Source organism: Myxocyprinus asiaticus, chromosome 23, assembly GCF_019703515.2.
Source record: "Myxocyprinus asiaticus isolate MX2 ecotype Aquarium Trade chromosome 23, UBuf_Myxa_2, whole genome shotgun sequence".
Taxonomy (NCBI): domain Eukaryota; kingdom Metazoa; phylum Chordata; class Actinopteri; order Cypriniformes; family Catostomidae; genus Myxocyprinus; species Myxocyprinus asiaticus.
In genome coordinates this window covers 15,827,042-15,854,501 of record NC_059366.1, presented here as the reverse complement: position 1 = coordinate 15,854,501, position 27,460 = coordinate 15,827,042, and the positions used below count along the sequence as shown (strand labels likewise).

The following is a 27,460-nucleotide window of genomic DNA, read 5'->3' as shown; positions in this document are numbered from 1 at the left end:
TGCAAACTTTACTTTTATGAGTGTCTGCAGAGCTGTTAGGAGAGGTGGAGGATTAGTGGCAATATTTAAAGATGTCTTTCAATGCAAGCAAGTGTCACTTGGTGATTACTTGACCATTTAATATCTAAGTATTATACTAAAAGGTGCTCCACGCATTCTATTTATAATTATTTATAGGCCTCCAAAATACTCTCCTGGCTTTGTTGATGATTTTACAGAACTGTTATCCACAACTTCCTCTGAATTTAACTGTTTTGTTATTGCTGGGGGTTTCAAAATTCATACAGATAATCCTGAACATAACATTGCCAAAGAACTCAAAACAGTTTTAAACACTTTTGATCTGACTCCACATGTAGATGGACCTACTCACAATCTGAACATTTCCTCCACTATTATTAAGGACGTTGCACTTTCTGACCATTTCTGTATTTTCTTTTAAATATTAATTTCTCCTGCTATCGAAGTTAGATCTGTCTCTGTCAAAAAGAGGTACATAAATGAGAACACTAGTGTGCAATTTATCAAGGTTATATCTTTGAAACCGAGTCTATCCACAAACTGTGTTGATGAGCTCCTCAATAACTTTAACTCAAAAGTTAAAAATGCTGTTGACAGCATTGCTCCTGTAAAGGTCCGGACAATCACTGGCAGGTGTAAAGCACCTTGGAGAAACACAACAGCAGTGAAAAACATGAAAAGAAAATGCAGGAAAGCAGAATGAATGTGGCGGAAAACACAACTTGAAGTCCATTATAATGGAATAAAAGACAGCCTTCATGCTTTCAATTTGAAATTAGGCACAGCTAGGCAGACCTTCTTCTCAAACATTATTAACAGCAATATAAACAACACACACACTCTTTTTGCTACTGTAGAGAGACTAACAAACCCCCCAACACAGGTTGCCTGTGAAATGCTCTCTGACAGATGAAGAAGATAAATTATATTAGAATGGCGATCAGCTCATCCTCATGTTGCACTGAGGTCAGACAGCACCCACCACAAAAACTTGATGGAAAATTGATGGCAAAACCCTGGAAGGAATAGTACAGCATCTTAAAACTTCAACCTGCTGTCTTGACACACTCCCCACAACATTTTTCAAAAATGCGTTTAACTGTCGGTAAAAAGATCTGTTAGAAATAGTAAATGCGTCACTCCTTTCAGGCACATTTCCGTAGTCCCTGAAAACTGCAGTTGTCAAGCCCCCTCTTAAAAAGAACAATCTAGATAACTCAATATTGAACAACTACAGACCAATTTCAAATCTTCCTTTCATAGGCAAAATCAACTGAACAAATTCTTAATCTCGAATGGCTACTTGGACAATTTACAGTCTGGTTTCCGACCGCATCATAGCACAGAGACGGCGCTCATAAAGATCCTAAATGATATTCGGCTAAATACTGATTCAGGCAAAATATCAGTGCTGGTTTTATTAGATCTCAGTGCTGCTTTTGACACTGTTGACCACAACATTCTCCTAGACAGATTGGAAAACTGGGTAGGTCTCTCTGGGTCGGTCCTCAGTTGGTTCAGGTCATATCTAGGAGGTAGGGATATGTGAACATAGGCAACTATGAATCTGAGTGGACATCCATGACGTGCGGAGTCCCACAAGGCTCAATTCTTGCACCGCTCCTGTTCAAACTGTAAATGATACCACTAGGCCAAATTATGAAAAAGAACCAAATTGCATCCCATAGCTATGCAGACGATACCCAGATCTATCTAGCCCTATCGCCAAATGACTACAGCCCACAATGGATGTGCCAAAACTTCCTTCATTTAAACACTGACAAGACAGAGGTCATTGTATTTGGCAACAATGGTGAAATTCCAAAGGTGAATACATACTTTGACTCCTAGGGCCTAAAGACAAAAGTCACACGTTGGAGTCAGACGTTAGTTTCAGTAGTCACATCAAAGCAATATATAGCCAGAATTAGATGTTTTGTATCCAGTCAAGACTTAGAGCAACTTGTTCATGCATTCATCACCAGTAGGGTAGACTACTGCAATGGACTCCTAACTGGCCTTCCAAAAAAACCATTAGACACCTGCAACTCATTCAGTATACCGCTGCCAGGATTCTCACCCAAACCAAAAAAATCTGAGCATATTATTCCAATCCTCAGGTCTTTACACTGGCTTCCAGTTACATTTAGAATTGATTTTAAAGTACTATTACTTGTTTATAAATCGCTCAATAGCCTAGGACCTAAATACATTTCAGACATGCTTGTTGAATATAAACCTGACAGATCTCTCATATCATTAGGATCAAGTCAGTTAGACATACAGAGGATTCACTCAAAACAAGGTGAGATGGTGTTTAGCTATTATGCCACCCGCAGCTGGATCCAGCTTCTAGAAGAGGTTAGATGTTCCCCAACAGTAGCCACATTTAATCTAGACTGAAAACACATCTATTTAGCTGTGCATTTTCTGACAGCATTTGTGCTGCACTTATTGATTTCACTGAATCATTTTGCTTTTGTCTTTCTTTCATTTTAATTATTCTATTTTATTCTTTTTATTTTTATATAACTTTTTCTCATTTTATTTTTATTTTTTTCAAATTTATTTTATTAATTTTTATTCTTATTTCATGTTCTTAATTTTTTTTTTTTTTTTTTATCTTGTATTTTCTTAAAAATTTATATGTAAAGTAATTACCATTGTGTATGAAATATGCTATATAAATAAACTTGCCTTGCCATTGGTCACTTGAAGGGAACACAAGAGCCCGCCACAGTGACAGAAAGATTTTTTTCTCTCATGTTGGAACCTTTTTTCCCATTGCTGGAACCATTAACTCAGCAGGGAGTCCCGACAATCAAGTAATTAACGACCTACCGCTGATAGACGCTAATACACGCTTTGTCTCCCTCCACCTGGCCGGCGATAATGTAAATTAAGCTCACACCTGAAAATCACTGAAAAAATCGGCTAGTGTGGCACCAGCTTTAAGCACACAAGATGTTTCACAAAAATATTTGTCTTAAGATGGTCATTTTATATCTTCTGGTTTAGTGTGTCAATAGGAATCATCAACTTTAGATTTCAACATCCTTTTGCAAAATGAATGGAAGAGAAGAACAAGGACTCCTCCAAAAAATGGTACGGCCCCCACAGAGTGAAATCGGGAACAGAAGATTAACTTTTCTTTAGCTAAAATCGGTCTGGGCTAACTGAAATTCGAAACACTGTTGGGTGTTGTTGGGTGTATGGGCATATGTGACCTTCATTTTCCGGGTGTAATGTCCACAGAGGGGTGCCAAAAGCGAGTTTCAAAGCAAGCTGTTTTTAGTAAAGAGGAATGCATATTTTATAAACTGTACCCCCCAACCCAAAATTAAACCTAACCATGAGTGGAGTAAAAATGTAAAGTTAGAGGGAAAAATGCAACCTCCGAATCGCACTAAGCGAATGTGATTATTTCCTGGTTTCCACAGAGTCTGAACCTGGGTCTTCCACACAGCTGATGCAATGTGCTTGCGGTCACGCCTCAAGGGAAGTTAAGCACACTGAAGCCAATGCAAAAATGTCTCATAGGAGATGGTGCTTGTCAGTGAGTCTGCAAAATTAGGCCGATGGGTACTGGAACTCTTGGAAACAGCGTGCTGACTTCCCATGTGATCATGTTGTCTCAACATCGAGTCAGTCTAGGATTACGTGAAGAGGCAGAAGCAATTCAGACAGCCTAAATACATAGAACTGTAGCAAGTTCTCCAAGATGCTTGGAACAACCTATCTGCCAACAACCTAGTAAAACTATCTGTAAGTGTACCTAGGAGAATTGGTCACATTTTAAAGGCATAGGGTGGTCATAACAAATACTGATTTAGCTTTTTATGTTTATTGCATTTTGTATGAAGTTAATTAATAAATAAAAAAATATTAATGGCATTATTTATCAAAACATCCTCAATATACAGATTCTTTACAACTGCCTAAAACTTTTGCACAATACTGTATATTGGTAAATCCCTAGTTTAAATTATTTACAAAAATAATATCCTCTGATCAACGACAGTGATGGTCAGTGTCCACCATAAACTTTCAAGAAATGTAAAGTATTCAGTACGAGACGTTTCGACATTCCAGGTGTTTCATACTAGTCTTCCTACAAGAAGCTAGAGAGCCACAGTTTACAGCATTGTTACACCACTAATCAAAATCCATGTTGTAAATTTTCACCATATGAGAACCATTTCCTCTGACCTAGGCTGAGCTAAATCAGATTTTGGGTTTGTTATCCTTTCATCTGGAGGCCCTTCACATTGTGTCAGCTCAAGCTTAATTGAACTCCCAAACACCTTTCATGCTAAAAGCTTGTTTACAGTGGGTCTTTTCCAAAACTTTGTGAGCTGCCTTGCTGTCTCCTGTCTACTTATGCAGCTGTCTTCTAAGGCAGCATCCTTACCGAAATGGATCCTCATAAGAGACCAATTTGGAATGCTCTACATAGGTGGCAACTCCGAGCATCATACAAATAGCGCTCCTGATGCGTAGGACACAGGAGACTCGACTCGCAACTTATTTCAAGGTGACGCAAGAGAAATGACAAGATCCTTTAATGAGCATAAATACGTTTAGTGTCACTGGTCCTACTCGACCTGCCCTGAGCGCTATTCGAACTGGCGATCCCCGGCATGGGAGTCGGGTGCGCTAGCAAGGAGGATACAAAAGCCATGGCCTCTAGCCTCAGTCGCTAGTGCATCTCTTAAAGCTAGGAGAGTGAGGTTTACACACTGCACAGCTATCACGTACCAGCTGGCAACCGTTACAATAGCTCACACACATTTTGGATAAATAGTCCGTTTTCTATCACATAAAAAAAAAATGGTATCAATACTTTTCAGTTTTGAATAAATGATAAGTATATTTATAATGGAAATTTCTCTCACTTCATCTGCCAGCTTGGATTTTTCTTTCCACCAAGCTCATCATGATGCATTCTGGGATCTCATACCTGGGAAAGGATACATATGATGATACCTTAGAATTTGGTAAAAACAATATAACTTAGGAGGCAGCATGATTAAAATACCTACCTTTTGGAACAACCTTTGGGCCGGCAGAGTGCCTATGATGTCTTAAAGTGCTGCCTCCAGAGAAAGCTCAATAGGTTTTGGAACAGACCCATAATCTTTATTTCAGTCTAGTAGGAGCATGTAAATGGGTTAGTGTATTTAGCATTTTGTTAAGAGTTTCCTCTCAGGTCATGTATGCTTACATCATCTTTGGACTGTAATTCCTCTATTTAGCAAAGAAAGGGAATGAAAATATAAGGGGAAATTCTTTCCACTAATTACAAAAACATTCATGGCAATGCTTAACAGGATAGTTTTTTTTTTCATTTGTTTGTACTGGCCTAGATCTACACCTGGCTTTTGACTCCCTAAATATGTCATTCAGCTCAGATTTCATAAAGGATTGACTTCCTGTGTAATGGGAAAAGGATGCTGCAAGCAATATCCAGCATATTTTTAAACAGAGTTCAGGTTCGCAACAGGGATGTTGTAACGGTCTAAAAAGGGGAGGGGAAATAATATACAACTTATCAGCTTTGCTCACGAATAGTATGTGACGTGATTCAGTAGTCCTAACTGCTTTGCTGTGATTTGCTGTTGTTGCTTATGTTCGTTCTATCCATTGCCAACGCTACCGTTTTTTTTTTTTTTTATTCTTGCACTGCATCAAAGCAATACTAAACTCTTAAAATATAATAAATATCTTACAAATAGTGGGGGGAATTAGATTTTACACCTTAAATTCAGACACAATGAGCTGAATTCCGGACAAGCACCACCACACGGTTAATGTTCAGGCATCGCATAACACATTTTTTTTATTTATTTTTTGGTTCCTGGGTAGTAAGTGTTATTTCCTAATTGCTTATGCCTCAAAAGTATAGAAAATGGCTATTATTCCCCAAAAACTTTGCTTTTGTGACCAGGACAGTAATAATTTGAAATGTACCTATTTTCCACAACATTCCAGATAGATTCGGTGCTGAGTAAACTTGGAGTAACTTCTAGAACTTTCCAGTAATATAAATAGTAGTATAAATACAGGGACCTTAAGCCCACCAGTTCAGTTTAGTTCCAGCTGCCTAAGTGGATACATATCAAGACCTTGCTGGACGCCCTGAAGTATGATGAGTATGGCTGGGAGGTCATAGGAGACTTCAAAATGGTGGCATTCCTGATGGGTCTCCAAGGCGGTTTTACCAAGTTTCCCAGCTATCTTTGCCTTTGGGACAGCAGGGACACCAAAGCGCAGTACCACAGGCGGGACTGGCCACAGCGGACCGAGTTCTCTGTGGGGAGGAACAACGTCAAGTGGGAGCCACTGTTGGACCCCCGGAAGGTGCTGATGCCACCACTGCACATCAAAATGGGCTTTATGAAACAATTTGTCAGAGCTCTAGATAAGGAGTCGGCAGCCTTCAAGTACCTTCTAGACTTCTTCCCTAAGCTGTCTGAGGCAAAGGTCAAAGTCGGTGTCTTCGTCAGACCACAGATAAAGAAGATCCTTGAGTGCAATGAATTCCCCAAGAAGCTCACTAGTAACGAGAAAGCGGCTTGGAACAGCTTTGTCGCAGTGGTTCAGGGCTTCCTGGGCAATCACAAGGCCGAAAACTATGTGGAGCTGGTTGAGACTCTGGTGAAGAACTATGGCACAATGGGCTGTAGGATGTCCCTCAAGAGTCCATATCCTTGATGCTCATCTTGATAAATTTAAGGAGAACATGGGAGCGAACTCGGAGGAGCAAGGCGAGTGCTTCCACCAGGATATACTGGACTTCGAACGCCGCTACCAAGGACAGTATAATGAGAACATGATGGGAGACTACATTTTGGGGCTGATTCGTATAATCGTAAATCTCGAAAAATGACTCCTATATCTTTGTAGTCATTTATGTATTACTTTAGTATAAATACATGTTAATTTGGATTCATATGTTGTTTTTTTCTGACTTTATGTGAACGGAAAGACACAAATTCGCCCGTTTTCTCATTGGAAATAGGTAAATTTCAAAATATCACTGTCCTGGTCACAAAAGCAAAGTTTGTGGGTAATAATAGCCATTTTCTATACTTTTGAGGCATAAGCAATTAGGAAATAACACTTACTACCCAGGAACAAAAACTGTGTTACATAGTGAAATCACAAGCGCTATGCCTTTCATGACACATCCCGAAGTTGTATTTACAAGTGGGAAACTCGGAATTCTAGATGATTCCCGAGTTGGTGAGTAGTGACGTTAAAACGGTTGTGTCCGTGTTGACATAAAAGATGATGGATTTTTCAAAGTTATTAACATTTCTGTGCTTTATTTCAATAATATGAATTTGTTATATATGACATTAAAGTACGGATTTGTCATTCACTGGTTGTTTTAATAAATTAATAATTAATTTGTTAGATATCATTCACTAATAAATCATATACGTCGTGTAAAAGTGATGCAGGTGTATTCACTTATGATTATTCGCTGGTACAACAACCGTCATTTATTGTTTTTTGTTTGAGTATATAGCTATATACGAAATCCATGTGAGAGACATGTCGAAATATCTCTGCACCACTCATGCACATAGAAAATACCCACACAAAGGTATATATGCATGCCCTTACATACTCTCACATGTTCAAAACAAACAGTGAATTCTCAAGTTGAAAATGATGTGCAGTGTTTGGACAGCATTTGGATCAGACAGCATGAATTGTTGGAGATAACTGAAGTCACAGGGAGAGATGCATTTTTGAAAAGTGGAATTAGCCTCAGCAGACAGAGGGAAGTTAAGGACAAGAGCCCATCTACTGTATCTGGCTATCCTGTCAGTGTTGTTTAACTACACTTAAAGATAGAGGATACAAGATTTCAACTGTTGAAAGAAGGTTAAGTCGGAAAGGAATACACATGGCTGCTTGTGGCCGACTTTGGTTTGGGTGTTTGGTTATCTCAAGAAAACATTCCATTGGTTGCTTTCTTAGAAACCTAATCCAGCTCCACCTTTATCTTCCAACACTGGGCATGTCCACAACATATGACTCTCAAATTCTGACAGCCTGGATTATTTTATTGACTTCAAATAAATAAATGATAAATAAATAAATAAATAAATATGAACCCACATGTTTATCCTGGAGTCTCTGCATGTGATAATACTAGGAGCCATTTTTTATTTCCTTTAATTTAATATAAAACTGTAGTTTTATATTTAACCATATGTCTTTCTCTGATTTTATTATTATTATTTTTCTTGAGTAAAACAACTCTACTTTCATGGGAATAAAAAAACCTAGCTTTTGTTCTTTTAAAAACACATGTTGGCTGAACTGTGCTTCCTCTGTTTATGGTGCACACCTGGAAGTGTTGTGGTCAGCAATGGCATCTTTGAGGAAAGCACTAGGGAGCAATGACCTTTGGTGCCTTGTTATACAAGATGGCAACTTTCAATGCATGAGAACCACAGGGTGTTGACCTTAGGATAAAAGAGTCCAGCACGATGCCATGTCAAGGCTAATGAGCTAGGATCTAAGACTAGGAGATGTGGTCTACTCTGTATAACCTCAAACAAATCAGGCTGTATATGTATATTCACAGTTATATAGATTACTGCAATACGCAATGTCCTTGCAATGCAGATAATTTGTATAAAAGTTTGAGGATAAAACATAATTTGTCAAAGTTGCAAAGCATGCTATTTAAGATAACAGTGAGGTTAATTGTGCTCAGTAATAATGAACACCTCATTAGAACTTAGCATGAATGTTTTACCCTTCACATCCCTTAGACTAATGAAAGCATGGTCCAAAGTAGAGGTCGACCGATATATTGCTTTTGCCGATTAATCAGCACCGATAACAGATTTCTGGAACTATCGGTTATCAGCAAAAATCCACACCGATAGTTTTTCCCCGTTGCGTCCAGTGCTGGAGCGGCTGGGAAGGGTCTGCTGTCGATATACAGTATGAGAGCAGAACACTTCAGATGCGGATTTAAAACATCAACAATCAAAAAGTATGTATACAGTACACTACAATACATGTTGTCCTATCATTATAAAGTAATTAATTTGTTGACTAGATGCTGCATTATTAGAGAACAGCAGTATGTTTGCCGACAAGGCTAAGAGGACGCTAACATTAAAGCTAACCTCAAGCGGTTAGAACAATGCGACAAAAATACACACAAGTCCTACCCAAATGTTTAAATGTCATGATTGTTACCATCTATTACCATCTATTGCATTAGTTTATATCCAGCTGGTCACGTTTATGCATTCGTTAGCCAGCTAAGTTGCATATTTAAAGCTAGTGATGTGAGAAAGCAAATTAGTATCTTCATGCAGCAGAGAAACGTATAAACAAATCAGAAACGCATCTGATTTCAATTCAAATTTTTCCCCTCACTGTAATACGATGACTTCAGATCAATCACATTCTTGCACTAAAAAAGGCTAGACACAGTGCAACAAATACAGTTTAACAGTATGCAGGTGTCTCAATATGCTTTTAAAGTTATTTTTAATTAGACACATCTAAAACAATATTATTTACGTAGTATACATTTTAAACACGAATTATGTTAATAGTTACGTCTGTTTGCATTTCTGTGACAACTGAAGAATGTGCACCCACTATCGATTCATTGAAAGAGAGAACTGCGTGGTGCTGAGTGTATGACTTGCGTGTGACAGTGAACAAGGAGGAAATATAGACATTTTTTTTATTTGTTTGAGCAGAAAAACAAACTTTTCTGTCAAGTAATCTAAAATTAATAAGTAATGTGAATACTTTTTGATGAAATAATAAGTGAAGTAATCTGATTAAAATGTTTAGAGGTAATTAGTCATTTGTTGTGGATTACTTTTTGAGTAATTTACCCAACACTGATTACTAAAGGCCCGAGTATACTAAGGTTGTCCGCATTGCTGATCGCTCCGTGCATAGTGTGTGGGACGCAAATTTTGTCATCTGCATAGTCTGCGCGGCCTGACTGCGAGCTGCCCAGATTTTCTCAACCCGTGGATGCAGTCCTCGTTGGTGCACATCGTTGCAGCATGCGCCGGCCATCGACTGTACTTAAAGAGTATCCGAAAGCAGCTGTAGTGGGCATGCGTCGAATGCATTTGGATTCACTCATGGTCAGAAGAGTATACTCAGAAAGCAACGTGGTTGGCCAGGCACGATCCAGAATGCACAAAAACTACATATACCTGGGCCTTAACTCTTAACTAATCTGACTTAGGATTTAGTTACTCGCCAGTAAATTTGCATTGAGCTAATTCCACAAATAACCAGAAAATACTGGGTTGTATCACGCTATATCAATCTATTTATTAGGGTTTTAGAAAAATACACTAGACATATGATTCAAAATTGAAGCTGAAAAGGTCATTTTGAGTATCATGAGCAAGAGGCCCTTGTGAATAAAAAAAAACAGTTCAAGACTGAGCAGTCCAGGCCCCAGAGAACAATACGTCTTTTCACTTAATGTATACTGATAATCAAGAGGACAGAGAGGGAGGCAGTCTAATTCATCCCATCTGCTGATAGGTAATCACGTCCCTAACACTTTCCTGCTGACTAAACAGAGGCCTAGAAAACAACAGGGCTTTGGTGAAAAAACGTAAGACCTGGCTAAAACATGCCGAATCACATTATGTAAAAGCTTTAATGATGTACTTAACCAATGTGAACAGCAAACTCAGTGACATCAGTGCCCTACATGTGTAACATGCTATATTCCATCTAAAACTATTTTAAAAACATTTTCTTTCCTAATTGTTATGCATGCAGTTTTTATGACCTCGTATTAATTGAGGTGAAATGTACTTTGTCACAGCGCAGGACTATGTATGTCAACTGCAAAAAGTTATTAAAAATTGTTAAAAATTTAATTTTTTTAAACAGCACCTAAAATATACACTTTACCATACACATATATGTACATTTTACCCCAAAATATTGATGTTAAAAAACAAAAAGGTTCATGGCATGTTATTTGTCAACCATCCTTTTATTTTAAAATTATTTAAGTGGTAAAATCCTTTTATTTTAAAATTATTTAAGTGGTAAAATCCTTTTATTTTAAAATTATTTAAGTGGTAAGGTTTAGGGTCGGGGTAAGGGGTTAGGCATTATGGTTATAGGTTTAGGTTTGGGTATGGGGTTAATTTTAAATCATAATAACATTGTTCTTTTGTTAATTTATTTATCCTCTATAGTAGTAAAAGTCAAAAATTTTTGTTTAAGTCAACTCGATTTCTTATGGGCCAACTCGATTTCTTACAATTTCAACATCTCAAACTAATTATTACATCATGAGACCTGGTTACATAATTCTTATTTACAAGCTGACATTTCATTGCCAACAGAATATGTTGGTGTCTTCTTCCGACTACAATAAAAAAGACCAAAGGTGCATCCCAAACCGCACACTTCTGCACTATTTTACATCATTTTGAAGTGTAAGTAGTGCGAGTAGTATGTTTACACTGAAAATGCAACAAAAAGAAGTGTACTACGAGTACCCGGATAATGCATCTTTTCAACTGTCAAAACGAAGTGTGGAATGATGAACACTTTGTGATTTTATTGCTGATTTGAAATACAGTATGTTCTTTTATCGTAATCTTGACCAACCATTTTTGAGATTTCAGTGTCCCCATATTCAAGTAGGTAGGAGCTGCACTGGCATGACTGGAAATAGACTTCCAAGAGCATTCCAAAGATGGCTGACAGTGGACTGACTTGCTAGAAAAACTTTGGCTAAAGCTAGCAGCAAAACAATGCTTGGGTTTGAAATGTCACTTCTGTCTGCTGTTAAATGGCGAATGCTTCCGTGTAGTAAAAAACGTTAAGTGTTCCATTTCGGATGATATTACACTTTGAAAATTCATACACTACATGGCTGAGTGCATAGTACATTTTGTAAGTGCATAGTGTATTAGTGCCCGACCGATATATCTGGAATGCTGGAAAGTAAATAAAGTCCATCTTTTACTCTCCGTAGCAACGAGCTTACAGCTAACTAGCTAACCACGTAGCTACTTTCGTACCTTGTCAGCGTGTAAACATGTATTCAACAAACTGTTTTATTCAGGATTCACAGTTTGGTACTCCCTTCAACCGAACAATTCCAGTCATTGCATTTATAAAATGTAATATTTAAAAGTCTGGTTTTCCAGACATTAAAATATGATACGTAATAAAAGTAGATTTAATAAATAGTGTATTTGCCCTGTGTAAATAATAATTTATAGGGGTGATAAATACTAATACCCTTACAAAAATAGAAATGTATTCATTTTAATATCCTATATATATATTTTGAATGTGTTGAAACTTGACACCAGGCGACGCACCCTAAAAACGGCACCATTAGATCGGTTTCATGCTGAAGAGCCGCTTAAAAGTAAGTTTTTTTTCTCTCTCATAAATGTAAATGAGTGTAAATGCCAACATCATCATATATGTCGAAAGGATTGAAGCCTGTCATGCAAAACATGAGCACATTGATGTCATTAAATGAGTCTGCTTTTTATGCCATCAGTTACTCCTGGTCGGAGGCTTCCATATATATTTAGTTTATACGTAATGTTACGTCCTACATAAATTTAATGGTGCAATGCTCAAATATTTAGTAGAGCATAAATTGTGACTTAGTGTCCATTTACGCCACAACTAGGCTAAGTTGTAACATACGTATAGCTGGTGCATATAGCCGGCCCCTGATGTTTATTTAGCTATTTATTTTATCTTTATTTATTCTTTATTTAAATGGTCAGTATTTGACTGATATTAAACAGTACTGATGTTTATTTAGTTATAATTTTAATTTATTCTTTATTTAAATGGTCAGCCATTGACTGATACTAAACAGTACTGATGTTTATTTAGCTATTTATTTTATTTGAATTTATTCTTTATTTAAATGGTCAGCATTTGACTGATACTAAACATACAGTACTGATGTTTATTAAGCTATTTATTTTATTTGTATTTATTCTTTATTTAAATGGTCAGCAATTGACTGATACTAAACATACAGTACTGATTTTTATTTTATTTATTTTATTTATTCTTTATTTAAATGGTCAGCATTTGACTGATACTAAACAGTAATACTGATGATTATTAAGCTATTTATTGTATATTTATTTATTCTTTATTTTCTCAGTGTTCATTTCTAGAATTTGTTGACAATGTATAATAATAATGTCAAATGGTCTTTGATAAAAAATATTTGTTTAAGAAAGCAGCCTTCTGAGTACCTTTGCATAGTCATATTGGTGCAAAATCCACATAGAAAAGGTCTGTTTTCATTCCAGCTCAAAAATTAGCTATATCAGTCACCATATCAGTAATCAGTGAATTTTCCCCCTCTAAAATCGGTATCGGTATCAGTCTCAAAAATCCCATATCGGTCAGGCTCTATAGTGTATAGTGTGTCATTTGGGACACAACTCAAGGCTCTATAGTAGCACAGTGAACAGACTCTTTAGTAGCACACTGAACATGAAACAAGGGACACTGGTATCAGGGGTTGAGCTATAAAATTGCCTGATGGACAGTCACTGGACAGGACATAACTCAGGACTATGGGTCCTGGTGAATGGGTAATAAATTACAGAGACACAGGGGCTGGCCCAAGATTTGTATTTGTGTGAGCTTCCATTTATAAAGAGAAGAAAAAAAATGTAACAAGTGACATAAAGCTCTGTTAGTCCTCCCAACTGCTCCCAATCCAAATGTGTGGTCCAAGGTCAAGAATTCCTCAGTTATATGCTGCATTTCTGTCTCCACCAAGGATTTTTTTTACATATACCTTCTATGGTTGTGACAGCAAGAGCAAATGGCGGCTATCACAATCTGCTTCATGTTTTTAGTGGGGCAAACCAGATGCCTCCTAGAGGCAGCAACACTTGAGGCAACAGAAAGCCACACTGTCACAAAAGGTCTGTCACCTCAACATGTGACCACTGAAAACAATGCTATCTCCAATCAAAACACAATAACAACCAACAAAACACTGGGCAAGAACTATGTACCCACACAAAATCAAGATGCCCCAATTTCGTGGAAGCTAACTTCTTCAGTTGAAACCATGCATTGGAAATTAAGTCAGAGGGGAGAGAGAGGGGATAGGCTGCTCACCAGAAATCATATTTCCTGTCATCTGGAAATAATGCACTTATATTGCACGCACATAGTTACGCCTAAAGCATGCTGAGGTCTCTCAATGACCTGCCGGTCAGGTTAGGTTAAGGGGCTACCTTCTACAGCGAACGGAAATTATGTTGTGGTTTTCTGTTATAGCTGTGCAGATACAATCTGGGGTTTTCTGTAGAGAGATAGCAGAGGTTGAGTATGTGGATCTCCTAGTCCTATAGTACTTCACAGGATAACGTTCATGATCACAGTTGAGGGTTCTGTTTTGATTCTCTAATGAAATGTGATTTCATTCGTTATGGCTGGAGGTCATTTGTGAGCTCTGTGATCACATTTTAGTAGCTTCAGATATGCTTTAGCATTCAAGATGGTAGTAGTGGTCAAATAAACAATTGTAAAGCATGTTTGTCTACTTAACCAATATCCAAATGAGTTATTCTCAACTTTTTCATTGTATGGCAACAAAGTGCTAAGGAAACAAATCTTCAACCCAGAGCCTTCTTCAGATTTCCTTCCTATGAGACACAAATCCCTACTTCTGTGGAATTGGTAATTAATGCCCGACCAATATATCGGTATTGGCGTATATGTTTACCGATATGCACAGATATGAATACTTTTCTCAGAACATATAATGTAGAAAACAACGCTTTAGAATTGGTGTCATAATGTAGTTTGTCCAGCAGAGCGTACTCCGACTCTATTGTTTACAGAGCTGAACTGACTATGGCTCTGCAGACAGGGCGGAGTTAAATGGTGCGGAGTTAAGCGGTGTCTTCTCGGTAAGCTGCTAACTAGTTTGTGAAATACATACTGTAAAGTTAATAAACAATGACCCCATCATTTTCCCTTTTCAATATAACATTAACCCTGTCCCTGACAACCATGTCACTCATGTCTGTTTGCTGTTAGCCAGCTATAGTTTGTCAGTGCAGTCAGTAATGTTGCAGATTGAAAGGTAAACATCAGAGCATCTTTTTGCAGCTCAGCAGACAACGGTGTGGTGTTTGATTGTGTCTGTTGAGTGTTGATTTCACACTATGTTGTTACCTAGTTGGTGAAACTCAATGCTGGTCCATCTTTTACTCTCTGTGACAACAAGCTTATAGCTAACTAGCTAACCACATAGCTACTTTCTGTTGTTGTCAGCTGAGTGAAAGTTAATGTGTAAACATGTATCACCAATCTGTTTTGTTCAGGATTCACAGTTTGGTACCCCCTTCAACCGAACAATTCCAGTCACTGCATTTATAAAATGTAATATTTAAAAGTTTGGTTTTCCACTGTTGAAAGTTTCCCCTGAACTTGTATAGCAGAATACGGCGTAACACCGCTGCCACTGTTTATCTCTTGACTCGGCAGTATTAATATAGTCAGCATCTGACTGATACTAAACAGTACTGATGTTTATTTAGCTATTTATTTTATTTTTATTTATTCTTTATTTTAATGGTCAGCATCTGACTGATACTAAACAGTAATACTGATGTTTATTTAGCTATTTATTTTATTTTTATTTATTCTTTATTTTAATGGTCAGCATCTGACTGATACTAAACAGTACTGATGCTTATTTAGCTATTTGTCTTATTTTTATTTATTCTTTATTTTAATGGTCAGCATTTGACTGATACTGAACAGTACTGATGTTTATTTAGCTATTTGTTTTAATTTATTCTTTATTTAAATGGTCAGCATTTGACTGATACTAAACAGTACTGATGTTTATTTAGCTATTTGTTTTATTTTTATTTATTCTTTAATTTAATGGTCAGCAATTGACTGATACTAAACATAGAGTACTGATGTTTATTAAGCTATTTATTGTATTTTTATTTATTCTTTATTTTCTCAGTGTTCATTTCTAGAATTTGTTGACAATGTATAATAATAATGTCAAATATTCTTTGATAAAAATATTTGTTTAAGAAAGCAGCCTTCTGAGTACCTTTGCATAGTCATATCAGTGCAAAATTGGTGAACATAGAAAAGGTCTGTATTCATTCCAGCTCAAACATTAATTATATAGGCTACCATATCAGTAATCTGTGAATTTCCCCCCTCTAAAATCTGTATCGTATCAGTCTCAAAAATCCCATATCGGTCGGGCTCTATTGGTAATATCAGCAAGAATCTGATTCTGATGTGACTGTGAGCTGTAAGCAATGCTGAGATGTGCCTTGCCTTTATGATGATCTTCAGGATTATTTCATGAATGAATGAGCCAGTGATGCAACTGTCCAAAATCTGGTGATCCACCTCATATAAAATTCAAGCAAATGTAACTGAAATAGCCCAACACTGATCACCTACCCACTGCTTTGATGATATATCCTTTGGGTGACCTCAGAGCCCTGCGCATCCAAGCTTCCCTGAGCACTTCCAAGTTATTGGCATTGCCCTGGACGAGAAGCACGTAGTTCTCCAGCCATCCCTGGAAGTACACTTCAACCACCGCTTTCACAAGTCTCTTATTCCAGAAGCTACGCGAATTCTGCGCTTTAAAATCCGCAAACACGTCCTGGCCGCTGGCGCTGGTCGCGCTGTGTTTGGTGTCCTCGTCCCGGCTCAGAACAACAGCGAGCGACTCGGGTGACAGTTTAACCACTCTTTGCTGCAGAGACATTTCTAATCTTCCTGAATGAATTTCCCGGTCAAATGAATCTCAGAATGCAGTCTTGGGAATAAGACCACACATTTCGGTTTACTTAACCCAAATGTATGCGACGTGGTGGTGTGTAAAACCAGTTTGAATGTGTCACATTCTCAAAGCGCAGTGCTCTGTTGAGTCTGTCCGTATTCTGCATGTGTTCTCCAGTGTCTACGGGCTCCCAAGGAAACCGCTGCTGCTAACCGATGAAACACGCACCCTGATTATAAAGGCGGGTTCGCGCCTGGGCTGCTACTGACTCTGAGAGGAAACTGCAGGTAGTAAACAAATAGTGGCTGAAAAGTTGTTGGTAAATGAGGCTTTCATTGGAGATTTTGACTGCTGCGTTTTGTCATTAAACTTTAAGAATTTATTACAGAAATTGACATTTTAAGACCACATTTTTGTGTTATGGACCTTTGTGAGTGTAGCACAATTTTTTTAAAAACAGGACTGGGTTGTCCTATTATATAAAACGCTATTGATCGTTTCCAAAAAATCTTCAGGAGACAAAAAAAACAAAAAAAAAAAAAACACAAAAAACAAAACAAAACACGGGTTGTGAAAATTAGATGTGATCCAAGACCTTTATACTACATTATACAGTGCATGTCATTGAAGAGACTCACAGCCTCGTTATATGGGGCTCTGATTAAACTGTATATTTATTTTTATTTTTTTTTTTGACATTTTTGTTGTTAAATTTTTTTTTACATATGTATGTTTTAAGTCCACATAAAGGTTAAATCTTACATTTAGATTCAACATTGAGATTTACAGTTAGAATCATATTAATATATAGGTCTTACTCGTTTTTATAATAAAATAATACAACAAATTTATTAAACCATAAAAGTTTAAAAATGAGGCATATGAAACCTACTATATTTTGTAATAGACATAATTAGGTAAATCTGTAAAAACTGAGCAGTTTTTGTAATATGCTTTATTTTACATTTGGCAAGCAAGAGTGATGTTTTTATTATTATTATTATTATTATTTGATATATGCAAATTTTTCTGCACCATTCAGACTTTGTTTCTTTTCTGCAACTTAATGCATCTCACTTATATTCAGGGGTGTAACTAGAGGGAGGGCAGGATGGAGAGCCACCCTAGAGCCCGGGGTGGTAGGGGGCCTGCAACGGTTGACCAAAAGAAACCATAAAAATGACAGCGGCCCGAGGGGTGATGAAAACGACCAAGGCCCCCCAATGAGAGAGCCCGACAGTTTCTTTGCACTGGGGCCCGCAAGATCCAAGTTACACCACTGCTTATATTACTCATTAATCCATGCTTTCATTTATGTTAAACATGTGATATGTTAAATAAATAAAAAGATACATTTGTTAATAGACTTAATAGAGACTGCTCTGTATTTATGTATGCTGAGATCAGCACACAATTTGGTGGGAGTGCCGATGGTAGTCTGAATACTGAAACTGAAATATCACAAATTACACTGTACAAATCTTCTCTGGTCAAACCTGTAAAAGCAAACATGTTGTTAGCAGCTGGTGTGGGTAAATCTGAGTCCCATACTGTAGCCTATATTACTGACTTAAAAATAATGTTTTCATAACTTCATCTAAAATATATTTTGTGCCATTTCTCCACCTCTGACATATGAAATCCTGTGAGCAAGTTTAAACTCAAGCTTTATCTCATGTATTATACCACTGAAATCAAACCTGGAGGTCTGGCATAATGACAGACAGATCAAAAGGCTGAAATGTATGTATGGCCGTAGGGTAAAGGTCTGGCAGAGCAACAGGATATTGCGTTTCCTCCGTGTATGTAAAGAATACATCGCCTCTTCCCACCATAAATCATGTTAGTGGTTGACGTGCACGACCACATTCTCTTTGGAAGATTGCCATGCAACACACTTCAAGACCCCCACAAGTCCACATGTTCAAAGAATAAGACCCTGTGTCCTCATACATCTGTATTTTAAAGTGAGTCAAAGCATCTGTTCTGACCGCAACCACACCAGGATTGTTAATTTTCTTTGTATACAGTATATCCAGATTTGCCTACTATTTTCTTTATCCATGGTCAGTTTGATTCAGTGTTGTTGTTTCTCTCTCTTGTTCTGGCCAGGAATTCCATTAAACTCAAACAGCATGCAGTTATTTTACAATTTACGTTTATTTCATCATGCATTAGGAATGAAAATAAAATGGGCCTATATTTTATAATGCCAGTGCATGTTCCTATCACCAAGATTTTTTCAAATTGTTTCTTCACAGATACTCTCATGACCTTTTCAGGCATATTTTAAACTTTACGTGTCCACAGGGGAATCACATGGAGTAAATTGAGCACTAATGAGCTGTTGAGCATTGGCCATTTTTTCACCTATTCTGAACATTTTAATATCATCTTTAGTGTAATATAGTACAAAGTTAGTAACTTTTATATTCTAGAACATTTCATTGCATTGGAACTTTACCCAGAATTAAAAAATCTCTCATTGCAAAAAGGTTCATACTATGTCTACCCACTTGCCTTTGACAGTGATTTTCCTTTGCAAACTGAAATGTGACTCCATTACTCTTTCATTGTGAGTGCATGTATAAGTATTCTATTGCTGTAAACTGGATCAAAGCTACCCTTCATTGCTTCCTGTTAAAACTTTATGATGTGAGCTGATGGATAAGAGGCAGTTAAAAGTGCCATTAGGCATTAGAGAAAAATCAATGTGGTACTGAGTAGTGCATAAAAATTATGTTTTGACTGAACAAATGTGTTTGGTGATTACTTAACGTCTATTCCAAAAATTCATAAAGAAGCCTTACAGAACTGTTTTCTTTTACTTTTACTAGAAAGTGGATACCCTGCTAGGGTCTCACCATCTGTAAAACCATTTCAAAGTGTGATGCAGGATCCCTGTTTGCTTTCATCTGCATAAATATAATTACACTTATGGGGAATCTAATACATTTTGTGTTCTGTGATGATCAGACTATCTGGGCATAACTATTTTAGAAATCTTTGATATTTGTAACAAAATAATAGTGTTTGCCAATAAATTTACTTGATGTATAAGGCTCACTTGAAAAGAAAAAAAACTCTGGCTGAACTTGATTTAATCATGGACAGTGGTTCCAAATGTATAAAATTAGTTTGCTTAAATTAAAATTACAATGTAATTTCAATTTAAAAATGATATGTCTGGGAACTAAAAGAAAGCAATGTCCCAATTGTTTTGTGATTTTCTGACCTGTCTTTAGCTAGCAGTGTTTACATTATAAAGTTCCAAATAAATCTAGTTCAACAAGACAGATCTATGTATTCTCCGCTCCCTGGTGAATGTGTGCAGAGAGTAGTCCAATGCTATACACAGAATTCTTCACAACTGTGGGGGGCTGTTATTCAAACAAGTGTCTGAACATGGTGATGTTCACAGTAGAGTGAGAGATGAGTAGATGGCTGCAGTTTAAACCCAATTGCTAGAGTAATTGCAGGGTGTACAGCAAGAAGACAACACACAAGGATGACCACTGCAGGTGTATTTGATGATGTCTGTTTTACACCAGGGTTATTAATGTAGGCTATACGGAACTTAGATGATTATTGCATGAATTTTGCATAAAATTGCATGAATTTTGCATAAAATTCTGAAAATGGAAATCTAAAATGTAGCAAAATTACAACTGACATAAGACCACACTTACCACAAATAAAAAGTGATTGAGCAGTCATTTGATTGTCATCAAACAGTCATTGAGCACTTGAGGTTGAGCTGCCAGTAAGGATACAGATACTGATAACAAAGATACAGATTTACTATCTTCCAAAGTATTGGTTATTTTAGATCTAAACTGATCGGACTTACGGTTTTCCCATAACAGATTTTTTAAAAAATCGAATCTAAATAATGGTTAAACTACAATGAACCAAGCCATTGCTGAAACTTAAAAAGAAATGTAAAGTACATTTGAAAATAGTATTTATACAAAAACAAATTTGAAAATGTTTACGCAATGTATTGAATATTAGAAATTATGTAAAAGATACAGAAGTTTTGTGTTACATACAGTGGCATAAGTTAGAAAAGATCTAGTTTATGACATACAAATTAAATTTCACCCATGTCAGATTTCTGTGCAGTGTCATCTGTCACCTCATAACTAGTATCAGGACAGAATTGATTTATTTTTGCTTTAATGAAGAATTCAAAATGACTGCCTCAAGGAAAGAAACCCTCCAAATGCCTTGTAAAAGAGCAACATCAAATGTTTTGTGTATTGGAGGTTACTTAGGCAAATGCTGGCATGTTAAAACACCTCCTGCTGATTCCAGTGACCCTGCACCATGCAGGAAATTCCTCCCTTGGACTTCCTGTTCTGTTTTAGTGCTTTTCAAATCAATGAGAGAGATGTCCAGGTCAGTGCAGAGTAGTATTACACTAAAAAGGGCAGACGACTTTCTAAATAGCATGACAGAGTTCCAGAAACATTTTAATGTGGTTAGGAAAAGGACACAGACATGGTGTTAGTAAAAATTTATAAAATCTGGACTTGCTTTGTCTGATGATCAAATGTCTGGAGCTAATTCTTTGGTATTGTTCATGCCGGGGTTTTAGATTCCCTGTTGAAAACACCAGCATTGCTGGTGTCTGGCATATGTTGTGATTTGGATTCTGGTTCCTAGGATGGGATCCTGTTATATGCCTACCAGGCTTCTTACCGTAAATAGATTAACAAGTAAGCCTCCTTCAGTCAACTTGGTTGATCAGCATATTTGTTTGTAAAAAACATGGCTGTGCTGATGCACTAATCATCATAAATAAAACCAACATATGTACATTTAAGCTGGTCTTCAGTAGGGTTGTGTGAGAAGATGGATTCCTTCATGATGTTTAGATTAAGCAATTGTCAGTAACTCTCAGAAATGGCGTACAAACTAGCAGGAAAGGAGTTGTGTTTTCCTGTGTTTGTTTCCATTGCTGCTTGTTGCATAGACAGAAACATGCCAGAAGAGTTATTGTAAATAACACTGGGGCGGTTGTTTCCCCAAAGTGAATGCTGTATAGTATTTACTGTATCTTTTGGTGGTATCGCCTTCCCACACTTAAAGGGATAGTTCACCCAAAAATCAAAATTCTCTCATCATTTACTCACCCTCATGCCATCCTAGATGTGTATGACTTTCTTTCTTCTGTTGAACTCAAATGAAGAGTTTTAGAAGAATATCTAAGCTCTGTATGTTCCTCACAATGCAAGTGTATGGGTGCCAAAATTTTAAAGCACTAAAATGCACATAAACACAGCACAAAAGTAATCCATTAGATTCCAGTGGTTAAATCCATACCTTCTGAAGCAATATGACAGGTGTGGATGAGAAACAGTTCAATATTTAAAGCCTTCTTTTGTTTTTGGCGATTTGTATTCTTCATCGCCCCCTACTGGGCAGGGAGGAGAATGTATGGTAAAAACTGACTTAAATATTGATCTGTTTCTCACCCACACCTATTATATCGATTCAGAAGTTATTTAACCACTGGAGTTTTATGGATTACTTTTATGTGCATTTTGGAGCTTAAAAATTTTGGCATTGTATGGACCTACAAAGCTGAGATATTCTTCTAAAAATCTTTGTGTTCTGCAGAAGAGAGAAATTCATACACATCTGGGATGGCATATGGGTGTGTAAATGATGAGAGAATTTTCATTTTTGGGTGAACTATTCCTTTAGGCCATCAGACAATCATGATGACTGCAAAATGTTTTTTAAGCTGATGAAATTAAGGTATTTTAACCTTTAAAGTTAATTAGAAGACAGCATGGTCTGGAGCATGTAAGGTAGCTCTCTGCCCATGTCAGCATCTGGCAAAAGCCAAGTAGACAACACAGGGGTGTGGCGTTCCCAATGGGAGATTACAAAGGGCCAACCAAAAGCAACCGTACAGGTTTCTCACACTGTAACCCAGTATTCCCCTGCCTTAGAGCCAGGAAAACAGATAATTTCCTCAACAACTGCTCCACTTTGCTTGTCCCTGGGGCTGTCAAGCAGACTAAGAACTGCACATAAGTGCCCTTCACACATTACCTGGGCCTGGCAGCTGATAAGAATGGCAGTGGTTAAGATGAATGCTTTCTCTTATGTATCAAAGACGGTTTCACTTAAGCATCACAGAGGTCGGTCTTCATGTTTGTTTAACTTCTGTTATGTAGAGGCTGCTGGCAAAGATCAAGTGGAGAGAGAATCATTGATGAAAAGCAGAATCCTGAATACTATGTTACGTTACTGATAATGAACGCAGGCAAAGGAGATAAAACCATTATGGAGGATGGCGTTACTTATTTTGAATCAATTTTAGGTTAAATTTAACACAACTACGCGGTATTCTGAGCCACGTGAAGTTGAAGAAAAAAAGTTTAGGACACTTGATACAACAGTTTTGGTCATCTTAGTCCACAATAATCTATTTTCATGTGAGAATTGGAATTGTGTTCCAGAGTATGCATAACGGAGAGCGTTTTTGAAACGGCCCATTTTGGATGAAAAACCCACAGGTAACCTCAGGAGAAATACAGGCTGCTCTGGAAAAAGATGGTGTGGTTGTTTCAAGGAGCACTGTCTTCTTCCAGAGCAGCCTGTATTTCTCCTTAGGTTACCTGTGGGTTTTTCTTTGTATCCTGAACAATTCTTCTGGCAGTTGTGGCTGAAATCTTTCTTGGTCTACCTGACCTTGGCTTGGTATCAAGAGATCCCCGAATTTTCCACTTCTTAATAAGTGATTGAACAGTACTGACTGGCATTTTCAAGGCTTTGGATATCTTTTTATATCCTTTTCCATCTTTATAAAGTTCCATTACCTTGTTATGCAGGTCTTTTGACAGTTCTTTTCTGCTCCCCATGACTCAGTATCTAGCCTGCTCAGTGCATCCACGTGAGATTTAACAAACTCATTGACTATTTATACACAGACACTAATTGCAATTTAAAAAGCCACAGGTGTGGGAAATTAACCTTTAATTGCCATTTAAACCTGTGTGTGTAACCTTGTGTGTCTGTAACAAGGCCAAACATTCAAGGGTATGTAAACTTTTGATCAGGGCCATTTGGGTGATTTCAGTTATCATTATGATTTAAAAAGGAACCAAACAACTATGTGATCATAAATGGCTTCATATGATCACTATCCTTAAATAAAAGACAGTTTTTTGCATGATCAAAATTGATTTCAAAATCAATGCCAAAATTTCACAATTTCTGCCAGGTTATGCAAACTTTTGAGCACAACTGCATGTGCACTACACAGCTGTGTCTATTTATATTTATCCAACATACCCTTCTGCCATACATTCCCTTACATCTTTATATAACAGATTTGTATTTGTACACGCACACAGACACACACACACACACACACACACACACACACACACACACACATATATATATATATATATATATATATATATTTGACTTATTGTGTATTTCTATATATACTTATATTTTCTATTAACTTTTTATTCGGTTTTTTTAATTATTATCTCTGTCTTGTTGCTGTATTGTTTGTGCACTGGAAGCTTCTGTAACCAAGACAAATTCCTTGTATGTGTAAGCATACTTGGCAATAAGCTCATTCTGATTCTGATTTGCAGTGTGGGTGGGGCAGCTGTACAGGGGCCCACTTATATAAAGTTCTGAAATGGAGTCAGTGTTGCGCTTAATATAATTATTATTTGACAGGTAGGGTGGTAATTCTTTAAGTCATGGATGCAAGGATTATTCTTATTTTTATATTATAATATGGCCTGTGGGCTAAGCCCTGGATGTCACTGAAGTCTAGCGATGCCTCTGGCCCACAGTCTAGGGGAGCCTGTTATGACTGGGACTTCCTTAAAATTTAAATAAATTCAGTTATTATCTGAGTTATAATAATGATAACAATGGAGTCTCTATCCCTCAAAGCTCGTCATTTCCATGAAAGCTAATCATATTTATATGTATCTCATCCATGGAAACAGGATTTTTTTTTTATTAATTTTTTTATTAAAGTCTAGTATTAAACCTAAAATCTTACTTCAAAACTCATTAAAATATAAAAATTACTCATTTTATTTGATGTATTGAAATACTATTATTCTTGGAAAATTCTTCTGAGCCAGTGTTGTGCATCAACACTGATGTTGTGCATTGAGGTAAAAAGAGTGTCAATTGTTTGAAATCATTTGTGGCATATATATATATACACACACACACACACACACACACACACACACACACACACACACACACACACACACACTACCGTTCAAAAGTTTGTCACTTATTCTTTATTTTTAATTTGTTTTGTTTTCTCACATTTTAGAATAATAGTAAAGTCATCACAACTATGGAATAATAGAAATGGAAATATGTGAATTATGTAAATAAATCAAAACTATGTTATATTTTTGCATCTTCAAAGTGGTCACACTTCGCCTAGAATTTGCAGACATGTACTCTTGACATTTTCTCAACCAACTTCTTGAGGTATCACCCTGGGATGATTTTTAAACAGTATTGAAGGAGTTCCCATCTATATGTTGGGCACTTATTGGCTGCTTTTCTTTATCATCCATTTCAAAAACTTTTTTTTATTTTTGATAAAATTTTAGTTTTATAATTAAATAAATGAATATGTTGGCACAATTATATTTTTGTCTACAAAACTAATTTCAAACATTTAAGCATATGACTTCAGATCAAAAGATTTTTAAGATCATGAGAAACATTTCAGTCAAGTGACCCCAAACTTTTGAACGGTAGTGTATATATGTGTGTGTGTGTGTGTGTGTGTGTGTGTGTGTATATATATATACACACACACACACACACACACACACACACACACACACACACACACACACACACACAGGCGGCCAAAAGTTTGGAATAATTTACAGATTTTGCTGTTTTGGAAGGAAATTGGTACTTTAATTCACCAAAGTGGCATTCAACTGATCACAAAGTATAGTCAGGACATTACTGATGTAAAAAAAACAACATCACTATTTGAAAAAAGTCATTTTTGATTAAATCTAGACAGGCCCCATTTCCAGCAGCCATCACTCCAACACTAACATTACAAATCTGGTACTAGAAAATCACTTGCCATTATATCAAACACACCTGAAAGCTCTTTAAATGAAGCTTAACATTGTCTTTGTGTTTGTTTTTGAGTTGCCACAGTATGCAATAGACTGGCATGTCTTAAGCTCAATATTAGGTCAAAAATGGCAAAAAAGAAACAGCTTTATCTAGAAACTCGTCAGTCAATCATTGTTTTGAGGAATGAAGGCTATACAATGCTTGAAATTGACAAAAAACTGAAGATTTCATACAAAGGTGTACACTACAGTCTTCAAAGACAAAGTACAACTGGCTCTAACAAGGATAGAAAGAGATGTGGAAGGCAGATGTACAACTAAACAAGAGAATAAGTACATCAGAGTCTCTAGATTGAGAAATAGACGCCTCACATGTCCTCAGCTGACAGCTTCATTGAATTCTACTCGCTCAACACCAGTTTCATGTACAACAGTAAAGAGAAGACTCAGGGGTGCAGGCCTTATGAGAAGAATTGCAAAGAAAAAGCCACTTTTGAAACAGAAAACCAAAAAGAAAAGGTTAGAGTGGGGAAAGAAACAGAGACATTGGACAGCAGATAATTGGAAAAGAGTGTTATGGATCTTAACCCCATTGAGCTTTTGTGGGATCAGCTAGACTGTAAGGTGTGTGAGAAGTGCCCGACAAGACAGCCACATCTATGGCAAGTGCTACAGGAAGTGTGGGGTGAAATGTCACCTGAGTATCTGGATAAACTGATAGCTAGAATGCCAAGGATCTGCAAAGCTGTCATTGCTGCACGTGGAGGATTTTTTTATGAGAACTCTTTGAAGTAGTTTAAGAAGTTCTGAACATTTAAAAAAAATTGTAATAGTAATTTTTCACGTTATTAATGTCCTGACTAGATCAGTTGAATGCCACTTTTGTGAATAAAAGTACCAATTTCTTTCCATATGAGCAAAATCTGTACATTATTCCAAACTTTTGGCCGCCAGTGTGTATACAGTATATATATATATTAGGGCTGTCAAACGATTAAAATATTTAATCGTGATTAATTGCATAATTTTTTGTAGTTAATCATGATTAATCGCAATATCTTTATAAACATGAGTGGACAAAATATGCTTCATCCAGATGTATTTTTCAGTCATCCACACAAAACCTACCTTACCAACAGAGTTGAAACAGAAAATGAACACAGCACAACTCAATTCAAATTATGTATGAAATATGGTAGTTGTAAGTGTATTATGACATTATGACATTTATTTGCTTCAGTTTTGAAAGACATGCTAAAAAGTCAGTATTTTCATTTACAATTTACAACTCTGTGCAAAATACATAAAAAAATCCTTTTAGACCCCGGACACAATTGTAACCAGTGGGATTAAATGCATTGGCTAGTGCACTATCAAATAGAGACACTGTTACACAACCTTGGAGAGAGCAGCCGGGATTCCTCCCTATACTCATATTACGCAGTCTGCGTAAGGCACAAACTCCCTAAGGGGGCACCAGAAACTCCACCGGCTGCCTTTA

At 36.9% G+C, this 27,460-nt stretch overlaps 1 protein-coding gene across 2 annotated transcripts in view; it reads right to left on the bottom strand.

Annotated features, from left to right (window-relative positions):
* Positions 1-17,112, bottom strand: part of LOC127413653 (storkhead-box protein 1-like) — a 35,043-nt gene extending 17,931 nt beyond the window's left edge. Inside the window, exon 1 of one of the 2 annotated variants that reach the window (XM_051650947.1) lies at positions 16,513-17,112. In XM_051650947.1, the coding sequence (XP_051506907.1) occupies positions 16,513-16,825 (313 nt within the window). In that variant the 5' untranslated portion in view covers positions 16,826-17,112. The remainder of the gene's footprint in view (positions 1-16,512) is intronic. The other variant, XM_051650948.1, reaches the window with a different exon arrangement.
* Positions 17,113-27,460: the final 10,348 nt, after the last annotated feature.